This window comes from Bufo gargarizans, chromosome 1 (assembly GCF_014858855.1).
Source record: "Bufo gargarizans isolate SCDJY-AF-19 chromosome 1, ASM1485885v1, whole genome shotgun sequence".
NCBI classification, from domain to species: Eukaryota; Metazoa; Chordata; class Amphibia; order Anura; family Bufonidae; genus Bufo; species Bufo gargarizans.
The window spans coordinates 580746624-580763985 of NC_058080.1; the positions used below are offsets into that span (position 1 = coordinate 580746624).

Genomic DNA, 17362 nt, shown 5'->3' on the forward strand with positions numbered 1-17362 from the left:
CGCCCAGTTAGAAATGCAATCCGCCGGGAACGGATAACAGACATCCAACTTTTTTGGCGGGGTAAACCGTGCATCAGGACGGGCCCAGGCCTTAGAAACCACTGACGAAAAGTCAGCATGGAGGGGAAAAACTGCAGACGCCTGTTTTTGGCGAAAAAAGGAAACACTGGTCTTTTCAGGATCAGGGGGATCATCGTGAATCTTAAAAGTATCACGGATATTGCTAATAAGATGGCCCACGGCAGAGGCTAGTTTTGAAGGCAGTGCCGAGTCCATATCCCAATCGGAATCGACTAGCTCCCCTTCAGAGGGCAAATCCTGTAGGGAGGAAGGACCCGACTGAGAACGCACCCTTGGGGGGGATACCGAAGCATCTGAGGATGACCGGTGATCCACCCTCGGCCGCTTCTGGGGTTGACGGGCTCTGGAGGAATCGCCTGCAGAGAGGGACTCAGCCGGGTCGGCTAAAACAGCGGACCCGGAGGGCCCAGCAGGGGAGTCATCCGGCTGCGGTAATGGCAACGCATCTGCAAGTCGGCCCACAACGCTAGTGAGACTAACCACAGCCTGGGACAGGGATCTAGCCCAGTCAGGGGGATCCAAGAGGCCAGGGGGTGACACAACAGATGGCGGACCCTGCAATGGGTCTTTGCAAGCCGAGCAATGTGGGTCAGACTGCCCTTGAGGGAGCGGCGCCTTACACGCGGTGCAGGTATGATACCAAGGTCCCACAGGCACTAAGGGGTCAGACCCGAGACATTTCGCGCGCGCGAACAAAATGCCGCCCGCCGCCGAACCCCGATGAAATAGCCCTCCGGACCCGCAATGGGTCTCTGAAGACAGGAGCCGATGGAGAGGATCCGCGCCGCCGCCTCTGTAGTAACCCTCCCCCATGACGCCGCTCAGCCTGCCCAGAGAGCGCCGACAGATCGATAGGCCCGCCCCTGAATCGGAGCAACGGAGGCCCGCAAACGGTAGGGATCAGCTAACGGGGACAGGAGCGAGAACGGAGCGGAGGGGAGTAGGAGGGAGCGGAGAAAGAGGAGAAAAGGAGGGGAGGAGAGGGGGGGGAGCGGCACGGCTGTACAGCCACCTCACCACTCGGCGACTTCACCCTCTAGTCCATCCAGCTGGGACGCCCCTTCAGCCACTGACACAGAAGTGGCAGCAGCTGGAGAGGGACTTGCAGGTGGGCGACCCTGTGCTGGCGGGATGCAGGGGAGCATGGGCTGCCCTGGTCCTCCTTTTCTTCTGTGGGGGAGGCAGCAGGGCGGATAACCGGCCCTGGCGCAGCTCAACCCCGGGAAAACAGAGAGGTCAACTGCGACTCTGTTGTCCCTGTGGAAAAAACAAATGAAAAATAAAATAAAAAATAAAAATAAAAATAAAAATCTTCGCAAAGACAGCTCTGCAGTGCAGAGAGTGTCTTGCCTCCTTGACACTAAGCAAAAAACTGGAAGTCTCTCTCTCCAGGCTGAGGGTATAGCTGCTGGAGGAGGGGCTTAACAGTCTTTTACTTAGTGTCACGCCTCCTATGGAGATTAGCTATACCCAAGAGTTCCTGTGTCCCCCAAGGAATTGGGCGAGAAAACTGCATTTATATTAACATGCCAATTAGGTAGTTGGTTCACTGAGGGGCCGGCCAGAGCCCTTTGAGCACCAGTTTCACAACACCCCTGCAGCCTTAGCTTGGCTGGATATCTCAGGGAAAGGGAGAAGGAGGAAGGCTGCAGAGGAATGACAAACTAGTGCTCAAAGGGCTCTGGCTGGCGCCTCAGTGCTCTAAATAGCTAATTAATTAATGAAACAGAGCAATATACAGACATAATCAAGATATCATTTTATCAGCATAATAAACCCTACCATGCAGTGAGTCTGGTTAAATAAGGTTGATCATGCTGACAGGTGCTCTTTAACTGTTTCTAAACCAATTTACATAGATTGCACATATGCCATTATGTGTATTGCCAATTATCTTTTATTAGGTTATTATTATTTTTCAGTATGATTCTATTTGCAAACTTCATTCTAAAACGCGAAGAGAAAAAACAAAGTACCTGAAAGACCACAAGGATGCAGCGGATGATACATTTATCTCCATTAACCATGGCTTTCTCCATGATATCACATATACTGCTCAGATGATGTGATTCGATTGGATGCTGTTTTCCTAGGAAGGTTGTGATTGGTAAACTGCTGCTGTTGGCCAAGAGGTTGAGCTGATGAATGCACATGGCCCCCACATGATGAAGTAATTGGTTTATAACCTCATTTGTGGTTACGGCCTCTCCTGCAGAAAATATCATATAGCATTAAAATGGCGGATACAAATAAATGACAATAAATATGGTAATATTGCTGGTGGCTTAAGCGGGCTCTTCATTATTCTTTTATCATATATGAGTGGAGCATCAGAGCATTTCCTTGCTCCGATCCTCTCTCTTGCCTTGCATCGCAAGGTTTGTTTGTTGACTGCCGGTGACGTACCGGGCTTCACATCACTATGCTAAGTAGAAGCTTCTGCCTAGCAGTGAGCTCGATAACATCACCGCCACAAACGGGCCTAGGGCAACACTATAGACCACCCGTTTGTGCCGGTCATGTCCCCAGGCTCAATGCTAGGTGGAAGTCCCGGCTTAGCATAGTGATGTCACTGGCAGTCAACAAACAGACCTTGTGCTGTATGATGACGAGAAAGGCAATGGGGAGCACCAGAGCAAGGAAATGCTCCGATGCTCCACTCATGTATGATAAAGGTAGATTAGACTGTCTGCTAAGAAACAGCTTTTAAACAGAGAACTTTCACTACAGAACAAACCTCCCCCAAGAGGGAATGTCACTTGGATGTGCTACGATGCTTGTCCAGGGAAAATCTGATCATTTACATCCAGGGAAGCAAGTAGAAAACACCAAACTGCGCCAGAATCAAATGTTAGGAAAAAAACTGGTATTTACACTGCTACATCATGGTCCTGCACCGATACTCCTGTGATCCCTGCCGGTCTCTGTTCACAGTGATGTCTACGTACAGCATACAACTACTGCGGACAGTGACTGGCTGCATCTGTCATGTGCAAGTCCTGTACGTCACTGCTGCTGCAATGCAGTGACCAACACAGGCCATGGTGGCATTAGTGCAGGAGTGGAGGCTTTTTTTATATAAAGTGCTGGAAAACACTGAAGTTTCTTAAAATGTAGTTAGGTTAGAATGCTTCATAAAAATAGGCTTTGTAACAATAAGTACATTATCCCACCACAAAATATTCTGGACAGATAATTTACGCTACTTAGTCAGGTGTGTTATGACATTTCACACCTCATCAGAAAAAGACAAATTTACCTTTGGGGTCAGCAATGATGTGGGTAACGCCAAGTCTCTGACACACCACATGGAACGCCTGGTTTCCTGGATTACACCACTGGTCAAAGTAATCATTGGAGCAGGTCCAGATCATATTATTCATGGTATCATAACAAGCACCTACAAAAACACAAAAGTAGCAGACCATAAGTTTACATTTCCCCCACTAGACAGGGAGAGGAAACAGAAGCCAGCCCTGCATGTACGCTGTAATTCATTGTTCGTAATGTGCACCACATTTCCAAAGTATGCTTTGCTTGAAATCACCAACGACGACAGTGTGTGTTTTAATTCTTACCAAGTCCGGTCACCAGAGCCCCGCGGCCAAGGGAGCTGCCTGCAGCGTCAATGAGATCAGCCCGGTTAGTGAATTGCCCATCAGAAATGTTAAACACCAGACTGGAAGCCAGGACTGAAATAAAGAATCAAGGTCTTAATGAATCTGCATGATAACCACGGTAATCAGCACAACAGACTGTATACACAAAAGCAAATGCTTTAATAGAAATTTTATTAAAACTAATTATAATTTCTCCACTGTCAGCACCGCCATTGTGCTTCCAATGTTCTACCCTGCCCTGCAATAGTCATTGGATTTTTACAAGGTATTCATCCCCGAAGAAAGAAACCATTTGTGGACAGAAAGCTGTAAAGAAGGTTTACGACAGGATATTATACAGTAATAATGTCAGCTAGGAAACATTTTACAGCTCATTTTGTCATTTATTGTCAATGATCTGACCTGCCCTGTTGGGAATATATGATGAGACCTCATTCTAAAAGCTGTATTAGACCTGCAGATTTTGCATGTGATTGTCAAGAAGGGAGTGTTCTTTCCCGGCAATCGCCTGCTCGTTAGTGTAGGAGACTGCTGCTATTACATGGAGCGATCTCCTCCACAGTATGAGGAGGAACAATCACTAATGCCATTGCTTCTCCCCATACTGAATCATTGTTTGCCGGCAGCAGATCATCATTAGACGGCACAATCTGCTGCCAGCAAGTGATGATTTTGCTCGTTCTGATAATCGGCAGCAGTATTACACAGGCAGATCATCGCTAACCAGCATTCCTACGAACGCTTGTCAGCGATGATCTGTCTGACAATTGCCTGGTGTAATACAAACTTAAGGCTGCTTTCATATCAGTCTACTAAAAGACAATCTGTCATCAGGAAACTGCCAGAAACTGTCTGCCAGCCCTGTGCTCTGGTGAAATCTCGCGTGGTGAGGGAAAGACGCTGGCAGGCTGCCAGTTTCCTCACCGCACCTGCGCCAAATACTGATCGGCGCGAGCTTTCACCAGAGCACAGGGCTGGCTGGCTGGCAGACGGATGCGAGCGCTGCCTGGCCCTGTCAATCAGGACCTGGAGGGAGGCGACAAAGGTGGGAGAACTGAGCTTCTAGGAGCAGGAACAACGCCCCCAAAAGCACCCCCCTCCCCCGCTCCCAGAGGCTAATTAGCATATTATAAAAGTTAGATTTCTGGCGTAACGGGGGCCTAGATAAAAGTAGGACTAGGTTTAGCTGACATTAGCATATCACTAATGTCAGCTAGCTTAATAGGGTTAAATCTGGTGACAGAAACCGTTTAAACCAGACAAAATGCCTTGTAGGGCTAGCTCAGCTGAATGTAATAATACCTTTCACTTAGTGATCTGTTGCTTCATTCTGGTGAAAAAGTACTCTCTGCACCCTTGCTCCTTTAACTCCTTCTTTAATGACAGGACTAGTGTTGAGCGAAGTGTGCTTCGGATCCAAGATCAGTCTTCATACAGCAATTTAAATGTCTGGGCTGCGCCGAGGTGAAATTCGTTAAGTCTCACGAGACTTCAGTGGAGAACTTTGGCCATCGATTGTACAACTTTAAAACCTTTTCAAAACACCAATCTGAAGTCGGCTTCGGAACTGACTTACCAGTCTATACAGCATTCAAGTGGCGTTTTTGAACTAAGCGACTTTGGATCTTGGATCCGAAGCGCGCTTCGCTTAACACTAGACCGGACCAAGTGAGATGACTATGCAGGAACCTGGTCTGGTCAATTAAGATGGAGAGAGAGGGACTGGCAGAGGAGGCAGGAGGAGCGAGGGCGCACAGAATGACTTTGACCCGCCCTCAGCGCATTTCACTGCTCATTTGCATATGGATTAAAGTGTGTTTTCTCCAGCATAAAGAAAACAATTGTTAAATGAAAAGTATCCTTACATTCAGCTAAGTTAGCCGTAGCATTGAGACTGGTTTAACAATTAATTTCCTGTTTACAGATTCCCTTTAAAGTCTATGGAGAGTAAATTGAATGCACCAGTGTGTTATCTGCATTTCATCTATATTGCATCTGTTTTCATAAGTAACTGTCTCATGTAGTTCAATTCACTGCCTAGAAGACAGCCCATCAGTACTACTGATCATATACTGATGCATCTTCATCTGTAACATGTCCAGATTGTGGAACCTTATTACCAATGTTTTGCAATATGACAAATCTAACTGTGATATCTGCACAGTTACATAAAATGGAGCATTGCATAGTATCACCATACAAAGAAAAATGAAGGAGCGCAGCAAGGAAAAACTAGGAGTAAACTGATCACCTACTTTTAAGGGATGACAAGCCACTGGTTCCACCAAACAGAGACCTTGTTGCTGAGCTTCCGGAGCCTCCAGGAGGTGGTACAATAAGTACCAGGTATGTTCCACATGTATACATTGGAGTCTTTCTTAACATTTTCAGAGGAAGGCCACAGCTCGTATTTGCAGCTACAAGACAGATTTACAGTTTCATTAACAGGACAAGCTTATCACTAGTAGGGTAACAGTTATAGTCTTCCTATAAGGCCTTGGTCACATCTGCCTCAGGGCTTCTGTTTATACCACAAATCACTCTGATGAATCCATCAAACAACCAATACCAACAAAACCTGAATGACCCAAATGACTTACAATACAGTCTGCCAAGGTCCCATTATCTGTCATAATATCCATCATTTCGGACAGAATTTGCAATGGAAGCATCAACATAAATGTGAACAGAGCATAACCTGTAAAGTCAAGGATTTGATGAGTGGCTGCAATTATTTCACTACAAAGCATCACCGTTCAGAGAATTGCAGATATTTCCATAATGTCAAATCTGGATATTCACAGCTCAGTCCAGGGCTGTGGAGTCGGTAGATAAATGCTCCGACTCCTCAGTTTTTTGTACTTCTGACTCCGACTCCCCGACAGACTCCTTTGTATTTAATATGCGAATGTATTTTATACATTCCTTGAAGGAAAGAAAGAAGTTCTTCTAAGCTCTTCTAGCACAGAGAGGTAGTTGGGCAGAAGCTGCTGCCTTCTCCTTTGTGTGCTGATCTTCTGCTGAAGACAGGGCAGTGGGAGGATCCAGGAAGGGGCATTTATTGTAAAACATGATTTCCCTAGAAGAATCCCATAGTCATGTTTAAAGTTTAAGATAACATTCTGAGTTTACACGTTTTATAGCCTTAGCTGAATGACAGCAGTTTTTCCAATGGTTTACAGCAGGGATGTCAAACTCGTGGCCCTCCAGCTGTTGCAAAACTACAACTCCCATCATGCCTGGGCATACTACAGCTATCAGGGAATGATGGGAGTTGTAGTTTTGCAACATCTGGAGGGCCATGAGTTTGACATCCATGGTTTACAGCTTCAGTCTTGAACTATTGACCCTCCATTCCCTTCACTTATACAAGTGTCTCTAGTCCTGCAAAACACATATTTACTTAATCCCTTATCAGTGAGAGGCGAGGTAAACCATGGGCATTGTGTTCCCTGTAACATCAGAACACAACACAATGGAAAGTATAAGTATTGTCACTCCTAATTGTGCATTGTGTGCCATATAGTGAAGCATATGAAAAGCATGCTTCTTCACATCACTGAACGTGTTTGTTTTGCGGTTACATGAGGCACTGCATGCATTGGCCTTTATTCTTACAGTAGAGAAGTCATTAATTATAACTGTTTATGAATTCGGACATTTAAACTTGCTTTTTTATTTTTTTATTCCAATTTAAATTTAGTAGGAGTCGGAGTCGGTTCATTTTTTGCCGACTCCGACTCCAGGTACCCAAAATTGACTCCGACTCCGACTCCACAGCCCTGGCTCAGTCTGATAATGATTGAACCAGTAATGGAAATGTACTGGAAAAGCACATCATAAAGTAGTGCCGTGCAACTAGAAAGGGTTCTGCAACCTATTTAAAGTACTGAATGGATTCAGTGCACACGCAAACGTAAATCAAATTGTCTCAGCGAAAAGGTGAAAATAAAGGCAACTCATAATTTCTCAGATCATCTATCTGAGAAACAATTCTTGAAATTATGAGTTACCTTTATTTTCGAACAAGAATAGGTATTTCTATTATGGACGTCCCGTTGCATTCTACAAATTAGGGAATGCATGCGGCCAGCAACCGTGTTTTGCGGACAGCAAAACATGGCGCAGTCGTGTGCATGAGGCCTAAGGCCACTTTCACACAGTCAGTATTCGGTCAGTAGTTTTCAGCAGTATCTGTAATCCAAAGCCAGAAGTTGAACTGAAACTGGCTTACAAATACTGATGGAAAATACTGACCGAATGCTGACCATGTGAAAGTAGCCCAAGAAGAGGGATCGAGGAGAATCCTGCAGCCACTCCTGCACCATGTCTATGCAAGGACAAGGGCTCAGGCCTGCCTTACCGTCTGGTTTTCAGGGAAATTATTAGTAAAAATTTGTATACATCTCTTTGGAACAATTTCTTAAACTATGGTCTGAAAAAGCATTTGTGAGGGTCTCGCGTACATTGCCATCATATCACTCCTCAGACATCAGGGAGGCGTACTGTAAACGTCACTATGATAGTCTAGGAAAGAACACAGGTAGTTTCTCACAATGGTTGATTGCACTAGGGCTCTGTTCAGATTAAGATTAAACCTTCTGTCAAAGGTATACATTAGGATTTCCCGACACACAATCATGAATAAAAAAAATTAAAAAAAATAATAATAATAATAATGCACCCAGATAGAAATGCTGAATTGCAGCAAAACTTGGCATGTATCAGGCAGATTTGTAAATGAATACAGGTGTGGTCTTATTAAACATTGGGTCTTACCACAAGAGGGTGTAAAACTGCTTTCCATGCTGATGTATATAAAAGGCTCTCAGAAGCTACTTTGGGGTAGTGTACCTATTGATGAGAGATCATTGTCTGCTAGACATGCCTCTACGACACACTCTGAAGACATTCTGCCCAGTTGACGGATTTTGAGAAAGGGCACATCATTGGACTGAGGGAAGCAAGATGATTGTTTCGACGAATTTCCCACCATTTAGGGTGTTTTGACCTAGCTGTTAGGAGGTGCTGGGAGCAGCAGTTAAGGGTACTTTCACACTAGCGTTTTTTTTTTTCCGGTAGAGTTCCGTCCTAGGGGCTCAATACCAGAAAAAACTGATCAGTTTTATCCTAATGCATTCTGAATGGAGAGCAATCCGTTCAGTATCTATCAGGATGCATCAGTTCAGTCCATCTTATGTTTTTTGGCCTGAGAAAATACCGCAGTGTGCTGCAGTTTTCTCTCCGGCAAAAATCCTGAACACTTGCATTAATTTCCATTGAAATGTATGAGTGCAGGATAATGAAGTCGGCATTGACGGATCCGTTCATCCAGTCCATGCATGCGCAGATCTTTAAAAATGTGAAAAAATAAATACCGGATACGTTTTTCCGGATGACAACTGGAAAGACTGATCCGGAATTGCAATGCATTTGTCAGACGGATCCGGATCCATCTCACAAATGCATCAGTTTGCATCCGGATTGCCGGCGACAGAACTGCCTGCTGGAATCCTCTACCACAAGTGTGAAAGTAGCCTAAGTGAGGGCACGCACACACATGGCAAACAGGTTCCGGACTGCTATGACCTGGAACCGTATTTAGCGACGAATCCAGGCTCAGTTGGGATATGACAAAGGTCAGGTTCAACTATGGAGGCCTTGTGGTGAGCACTTCTACCCTGCCTTTGCTGTGGAGTGACACACTGTCCAAACTGCTGGTGTGATGATCAGGGGAGCCATCACATGACACTCGGTCAGCCCTAGTAGTGATGTATGGGACACTAACAGCACTGCGATATGTGCAGGACATCCTACGGCCACATGCGTTGACTCATGGCAGGGCTTCCAACTGACATTTTTCAGTAGGATAATGCTCGCCACACAAAGCAAGGGTTTCTCAGGACTCTCTCCGTCAGATTACAACAATTTCTTGGCCTGCCTGGTCACCAGATTTATCTCCAGTCGGGCATTTATGGCACCAGCAGACACGCCAGCTTCGGCAACCAACGAGTGAGCAGGGTCTACAGGTCCAGCTGTAAGATCTGTGGGAAAATGTGCAGCAGGATACCGCAAAGAACCTGTATGCCTCCATGCCCAACTGTATCTCATCTTGTATCCAGGCTAGAGGAGGCCTAACATCGTACAAGAGCCTACTTTCCCCAATAAATGCTTCCTTCCGCACTAATATTGTAGTCACTTACATATATCATCATTACATTCACACATAGAAAGTTTCATTTGCTTCCAACAGCTCCTTCTTTTGATCAATGAGTGTACAACTTTGACGAATACCAGTGCCTGCAGTGAAGTAAAATGCGCAGTATAATTTCTAGGATGGCTCTGCATAGCAAAGCGTGTGTAAATATGTTCTAGATATTACCCAGAAGGCCAAAAGAACATTCTTTTGCCATCCCTTCAAGGAAATGGGGGTCTGGCGATGTTCAGCGTATGTGCCAGGAGGTTTCCTGGTGCATATACTGAATGTGTTCACATAATGTGATGTAAAATAAGCAATAACAGATGGACATTATATTCACATGCCATTGTAGGACATCCAGGAGAGACTCACCAGTCTGGTCCTCTTTTAGTGTGTTTGAGATTGTCGAGCCGGTAAGGGCAGCCAGGGTTGCTGAAGGAGAAGCCCTATACCTGGACAATCTACTGAGCAGCATTTCGTTGATACTTTTTGCAGACTCCCCCTCTTTTCTCATTAGTATGATGCGCTCATGAAGGGGCCTTGCTGTGTACACACCATTTTCAACCTAAGGAGAATATAGATGCTTTGAGCACAGACAAATAACATAGTCCAAACTATATTATATATTATACATGATAACATTTGTGCTTTATACACTTCTTGAGTGATTTAATTTAGATCACCTTACAATAAATGATATGCAAGAAGTCGCATAACATATCCTATGAAGTGCTGAGGTGGACGCGGATCTATCAGACAATAATGAAATACAAGGAAATGTAGCGCCTGAATTAAAGGGGTTAATAAAAACTATTAAAGGCAGGGAAGGTTCTACTCACTGGCACAAATCCCTGCTCCAGTTTTCCGGAAGGATCACGTTTACATGGCTGCCGAGATGAGATTCATGACATGTGGCCACTGCAGCCAATCGCCAACATCAGCGGACTCATGGTGCATTTTACAGAGGCCAACGTTGGGCTGCAGCGGTCATGGTTTACAAGCATATCATCACTGCAGCCAAGAAGAGGACATTATAGCTGCATTGGTGGCGAACATCAGAACGGCAGCACTGGAGTGGAGGGGTTTGAAGTATAAAATCTCTTGTCATTTTAAAAACATCTCTGCCTTTCACCATGGTTTGGACAACCCCTTTAAGCATTCGGGTACCACAGCAGGGCTGTCCATAGCTGTTCAAGTGACAGTTCACCACGGAGCAGTTTTGCTTTTTTTCTGAATAGGTCCAAAATACTAGAATAACGAGATTTTTGTATAACTTACCAGTAAAATCTCTTTCTCGCTCTTCCTTGGGGGACACAGGAACTCTTGGGGTATAGCTTATCTCCATAGGAGGCGTGACACTAAGTAAAAGACTGTTAAGCCCCTCCTCCAGCAGCTATACCCTCAGCCTGGAGAGAGAGACTTCCAGTTATGTGCCCAAGTAGTGCAAGACAAAGGCAAGGAGTAACCAAAACCAATACCAACAAGCCAGAAAAAAACACCCGAAGGCCAACAAAAAAACAATGGGCGGGCGCTGTGTCCCCCAAGGAAGAGCGAGAAAGAGATTTTACTGGTAAGTTATACAAAAATCTCGTTTTCTCGCCCAATTCCTTGGGGGACACAGGAACTCTTGGGACGTTCAAAAGCAGTCCACAAACAGGGAGGGACCACAATCAAACGCGAACCAGGCACCGTAAACATCAAGGCACCGCCGCCTGCAAGACCAAGCGGCCCAAAGCAGCATCCGCCGAGGCATAAGTGTTCACCCTGTAAAACTTGGTGAACGTGTGCAAAGAAGACCAGGTGGCCGCCTTGCACAGCTGCTCAGCCGAGGCACGATTACGCTGAGCCCAGGAAGCCCCGACCGCTCTGGTAGAATGAGCGGTAACACCAAGGGGCGGATCCCTGCCCCGAGCACGGTAAGCCTCAATGATAGCCATCTTGAGAAAGCGGGCAACAACCACCTTAGACGCCGCCAGTCCCCTGCGCGGACCCTCCGGAACCACAAACAGAGAATCCGTACGCCGAAAGGGTCTGGTCACATCCAGGTAGATCCTGAGAGCCCGAACAACATCCAGACGGTGAAGCTCCCGCTCCCGGGGATGCGACGGGGCCGGACACAGAGAAGGAAGGACAATATCCACATTCAGGTGAAAGGCGGACACCACCTTCGGAAGAAATTCCGGAACAGGACGGAGAACCACCTTGTCCTGGTGAAAAACCAAGAAGGGCTCCACGCAAGAAAGAGCCGCCAACTCAGACACACGCCGAAGGGACGTGATAGCGACGAGAAAGAAAACCTTGCAAGACAACAAGCGAGGGGAAACCTTGCGCAGAGGCTCGAAAGGGGAAGATTGGAGAGCCGCCAACACAATGTTGAGATCCCAAGCAGGAACAGGAGGGCGATAGGGGGGAGCACAGTGAGCAACCCCCTGAAGAAAGGTCTTAACCGGACCGAGCGGAGCCAGCGGACGCTGAAAAAGGACCGAAAGAGCCGAAATCTGACCCTTCAGGGTACTGAGACCCAAGCCCAGAGCCAGACCAGACTGCAAAAAGGATAAAACCGTAGGAAGGGAAAACCTCAGAGGGGGAGTCCCCAAGGCCTCACAGAAAACCAAATAGGCCCGCCAGGTACGATAATAAATCCTGGCCGAGGCCGGTTTTCGTGCACGAATCATGGTACGGACCACGTCAGCCGAAAACCCCCGCCGCGTCAGGACCGCGGCTTCAATAGCCACGCCGTCAAACGTAGCGACCCTAAATGCCGGTGGAAGATCGGCCCCTGAGAGAGGAGGTCCTCTCTGAGAGGCAGAGGCAAGGGAGCGTCTGCCAGAAGCAACATAAGGTCGGCGTACCACGGACGACGCGGCCAGGCCGGGGCGATCAGGATAGCTGGCGTGCCCTCCGCCGCAATCTTCCGAAGGACCCGCGGAAGAAGAGGCAGGGGCGGAAACACGTAGAGGAGCGAAAACTCCGTCCAGGGGAGGACGAGCGCGTCCGCGCCGTAAGCGTCCGGATCTTTGGCCCTGGCCACGTAGATGGGAAGTTTGTAGTTGAATCTGGAGGCCATGAGATCCACGTCCGGACGACCCCAACGGAGACAAAGAGACTCGAAGACGTCGGGGTGCAGAGACCACTCCCCCGGGTCGATCGTCGTCCGACTGAGGAAATCCGCCGCCCAATTGTCCACCCCCGGAATGTATACGGCCGAAAGGGCCGGAACATGAACCTCCGCCCAGCGAAGGATCAGAGACACTTCCCTCATCGCCGCCGCGCTGCGAGTGCCCCCCTGGTGATTTATGTACGCCACAGCCGTGGCATTGTCCGACTGGACTCGAACAGGGCGACCCTGCAGCAACGAAGTCCAGTGTCGGAGCGAGAAAAGAATGGCTCTCAGCTCCAGAACATTGATCGGCAGTCTGGACTCCGACGGAGACCAAGTGCCCTGGACGGACCGGGGAGGAAACACTCCCCCCCACCCCCGCAGACTGGCATCGGTGGTAATCACCAGCCAAGTCATTGGCAGGAAGGACTTCCCCTGAAGAGGGGTCCGCAGCCACCAGAGGAGAGAGGAACGAACCTGGGGGGAAAGGGGAAAATGCCGATCCAGACTCTCCTGGGACTTGTCCCAAGCGGACAGAATGGCCGTCTGAAAGGTGCGGGAGTGGTACTGCGCGTAAGGAATCGCCTCGAAGCAGGACACCATCTGACCCAGGACCCGCATGCTGAACCGGAAAGAAGGACGGCGGTGGGACAGAAGGCTCCGAACCGACCGATGGAGGAGCAGGCGCTTCTCCAACGGAAGACGAACCACCGCTGAATCGGTATCCAGCAGCATCCCCAGAAAGACCAATTGCTGGGAGGGAACCAGAGAGGATTTGGGTAGGTTGATAACCCAACCAAACTGGCGCAAGGTCTGCAGCGAGAGATCCACGCTGGCTGAAGTCAGTGACAGAGAAGGCGCCTTGATCAGGAGATCGTCCAGATATGGAAGCAGAAAAACTCCCCTGGAACGAAGTAAGGCGAGGACCGGGGCCAGGATCTTCGTGAAAACACGAGGGGCCGTCGCCAGCCCGAAGGGAAGGGCAACGAACTGGTAGTGTTCGGACCCCACTGCAAAACGCAGAAAGCACTGATGACACCGTGCGATTGGAATGTGAAGGTAGGCGTCCTGGATGTCGATGGAGGCCAGGAACTCCCCCTGTTCCAGAGAGGCCACCACCGACCTGAGCGACTCCATCCGGAACCGCTGAAGACGAAGGAAGCGGTTCAGTCGTTTCAGATCCAGAATGGGTCGCACCGAACCCTCCTTCTTGGGGACCACAAAAAGGTTCGAATAGAACCCCTTGAACCTGTCTCCCATGGGAACCGGGATGATGACCCCTTTGTCTAGAAGAATCTGAACGGCAGCAAAGAAATCGGCCGCCCCTCGGGAATCCCGGGGAACCCGAGAGCGAAAGAACCGAACTGGGGGAAGGGACGCAAGCTCGAGTTTGTATCCGGAAGACACAACCTCGAGAGCCCAGGCGTCGGAGACGTGCGCCTGCCAGAAGTCCCTGAACAGGAGGAGACGTCCCCCCACCCGGGTGGGTGGGGGCGCACCTTCAGGCGGGGGGCTGCTTGGTCGCGGGAGCGCGAGCAGGTTGAGATTTGCGCCAGGAGGGCTGGGTCCGAAAAAAGGGTTTCTTACGCCTGTCCTGGACAGGATTAGTGGACGGACCAGAAGCGGAGCGAGGAGCGGAAGCCCTACGAGAAGACCTGAAACGGGGGAACGAGGGACGACCACGAGTGGAGCTCCTAGCTTTGGATTGGGGAAGATGAGTACTCTTCCCCCCCGTGGCTTCCGAAATGATTTCATCCAAACGGGTTCCGAACAAACGAGCACCAGAGAAAGGAAGGCTAGTAAGAGACCGCTTAGACGCGGCGTCCGCCGACCAAACCTTTAACCAAAGCTCTCTCCTAGCCGACACGGCCAGAGCAGATGAACGGGCAATAAGAGCTCCTGCATCCAGGGATGCTTCGCATACAAATTTTCCAGCCTGAACTATAAGTTGAGTCAGGGCACGGAGGTCTTGAATAGGGACGTCAGATTCAAGCTCCAGATCCAGCTGAGATGCCCATTCTGAAACCGCTTTACCCGCCCAAGCGGAAGCAAAGACTGGCCGAAGTGCGGATCCGGAGGCCGAAAAGATACCCTTTGTAAGGGTCTCTACACGGCGGTCTTCAGTGGATTGTAATGAAGAACCATCTGCGACGGGAATAGCCGTGCTCTTGGACAAACGGGCCACAGGGGGGTCGACCTTGGGAGGAGACGCCCAGTTTGTGATGCAATCCGCCGGAAACGGATAACAAACATCCAACTTTTTTGGCGGGGTAAACCGTGCATCAGGACGGGCCCAGGCCTTAGAAACCACTGACGAAAAGTCAGCATGGAGGGGAAAAACCGCCGAAGCCTGTTTCTGGCGAAAGAAGGAAACACTGGTTTTCTCAGGATCAGGAGGATCATCGCGAATTTTAAAGGTATCACGGATACTGTTTATAAGGTGGCCCACAGCAGAAGCCAGCTTTGAAGGCAGCGCCGAATCCATATCCCAATCGGAATCAACCAGCTCCCCCTCAGAGGGCAAATCCTGCAAGGAGGAAGGGCCCGACTGAGAACGCACCCTTGGGGGGGATACCGAGGCATCCGAGGATGACCGGTGATCCACCCTAGGCCGCTTCTGGGATTGGCGGGCTCTAGAGGAATCGCCTGCAGAGAGAGACTCAGACGGGTCGGCCAGGACAGCGGACCCGGAGGGCCCAGCAGGGGAATCATCCGGCTGCGACAAGGGCAACGCATCTGCAAGTCGGCCCACAACGCTAGTGAGACTAACCACAGCCTGGGAGAGGGATCTAGCCCAGTCAGGGGGATCCAAGAGGCCAGGGGGTGACACAACAGATGGCGGACCCTGCGATGGGTCTTTGCAAAGCGAGCAATGCGGATCAGACTGCCCTTGAGGAAAGGGCGCCTTACATGCGGTGCAGGTATGGTACCAAGGTCCCACTGGCACTAAGGGGTCAGACATGTTGGTAGAAGCAAAGAAAAAAACCCGAGTCCAGGCCAGGGGGCTACAGTGAGGAAGGGTCAACAGTCCTACCAGGTCACAGAAGGAAGCTGCAGCAGCAGAAGAGCGGCGGTGTGCAATCAGAGCAACGGTCCGTCCTGCAGTGAGCTCCCAGAAGCACGCCGGCACGAGAGTGGGCGGGACTAAAGAGGCGCGGGAAGAAAGTCGTGCGGCCTCTGAATGAAGATCCGAAACTCCGCCCCCCGCCGAAAAAATTATCGCGCGCGCGCGCGCGATTCAAAACCCGCGCTCCACCATCACAGGACCCCCGAATGGCCCCCGCCGAGCGGAAGCAAGGTAGGAGCCCAAGGAGGAGGGCCGGGAGCCGGCGTCCTGCCATGCAACGGCACAGCGGTCGCATACCCGGCCGCCCTCAAACAAGTCTCCCCCATGAATCATTGCCGCCGCGCCGCTCCAGACAAAGCAGGGCGCCCGGCCGCCGAATCGCGCCTGCAACAAGGCCATCAGTAAAGGGGAGTCAGAGAGGAGCACCGAACCCTCCGGAGAGGGGAGAGAGGGAGGGGGGGAGGGGGAGGGGAGCGGAACGGCTGCACTAGCCACCTCACCTGCGACGTCTTCACCCTCTAGTCCATCCAGCTGGGACGCCCCTTCAGCCACTGGCACAGAGTGACAGTAGCTGGAGAGGGGCTTGCAGGTGGGCGACCCAGAGCTGGCGGGATACAGGGGAGCATGAGCTGCCCTGATCCTCCTTTTCTTCTGTGGGGGAGGCAGCAGGGCGGATAACCGGCCCTGGTGCAGCTCAACCCCGGGAAAACAGAGAAGTCTACTGCGACTCTGTTGTCCCTGTGGAAAAATCCAAGTGAAAAAAAGTAAAAATAAAAAAATTAAAAACTCTAAGTCTTCACAAGACAACTCTGCAGTGCAGAGAGTGTCTTGCCTCCTTGACACTAAGCAAAAAACTGGAAGTCTCTCTCTCCAGGCTGAGGGTATAGCTGCTGGAGGAGGGGCTTAACAGTCTTTTACTTAGTGTCACGCCTCCTATGGAGATAAGCTATACCCCAAGAGTTCCTGTGTCCCCCAAGGAATTGGGCGAGAAAATTAACTTTCTTAATATGTCTCACAATGATTACAGCGCAATTAGATACAGAGCTCTAAAACCCTTGCGTAGCAATGGCGTTAAAGGGGAGCGGTCATCACTCCTGACATGTCTGTTTTACGAACTACTTGCAGTCCCTATGAAATAACAATTTGAAAGCATCTTTTTGTATGACTCTAGGCTGTGCCATTCCTCTATTACTCCTGTTAGAAGTATACCAATGAATGGCCAACAGTCTGCCACTAAGATCCAACCTGTAGCCTGACACCGGCTGCACTGATTGGACAGGGGAAAACTGTGCAGG

At 49.4% G+C, this 17362-nt stretch overlaps 1 protein-coding gene across 3 annotated transcripts in view; it reads right to left on the minus strand.

Annotated features, from left to right (window-relative positions):
- The window catches only part of HECTD4 (HECT domain E3 ubiquitin protein ligase 4), a 226643-nt gene that overhangs the window by 164240 nt on the left and 45041 nt on the right, over nucleotides 1-17362 (minus strand). For all 3 annotated transcript variants that reach the window (XM_044275799.1, XM_044275798.1, XM_044275797.1), the window contains exons 8-12: nucleotides 10273-10465; nucleotides 5957-6118; nucleotides 3660-3773; nucleotides 3341-3481; nucleotides 2058-2290 (exon numbers count right to left, since the gene is read on the minus strand). In XM_044275799.1, coding sequence (XP_044131734.1) covers nucleotides 2058-2290; nucleotides 3341-3481; nucleotides 3660-3773; nucleotides 5957-6118; nucleotides 10273-10465 — 843 coding nt within the window. The remainder of the gene's footprint in view (nucleotides 1-2057; nucleotides 2291-3340; nucleotides 3482-3659; nucleotides 3774-5956; nucleotides 6119-10272; nucleotides 10466-17362) is intronic.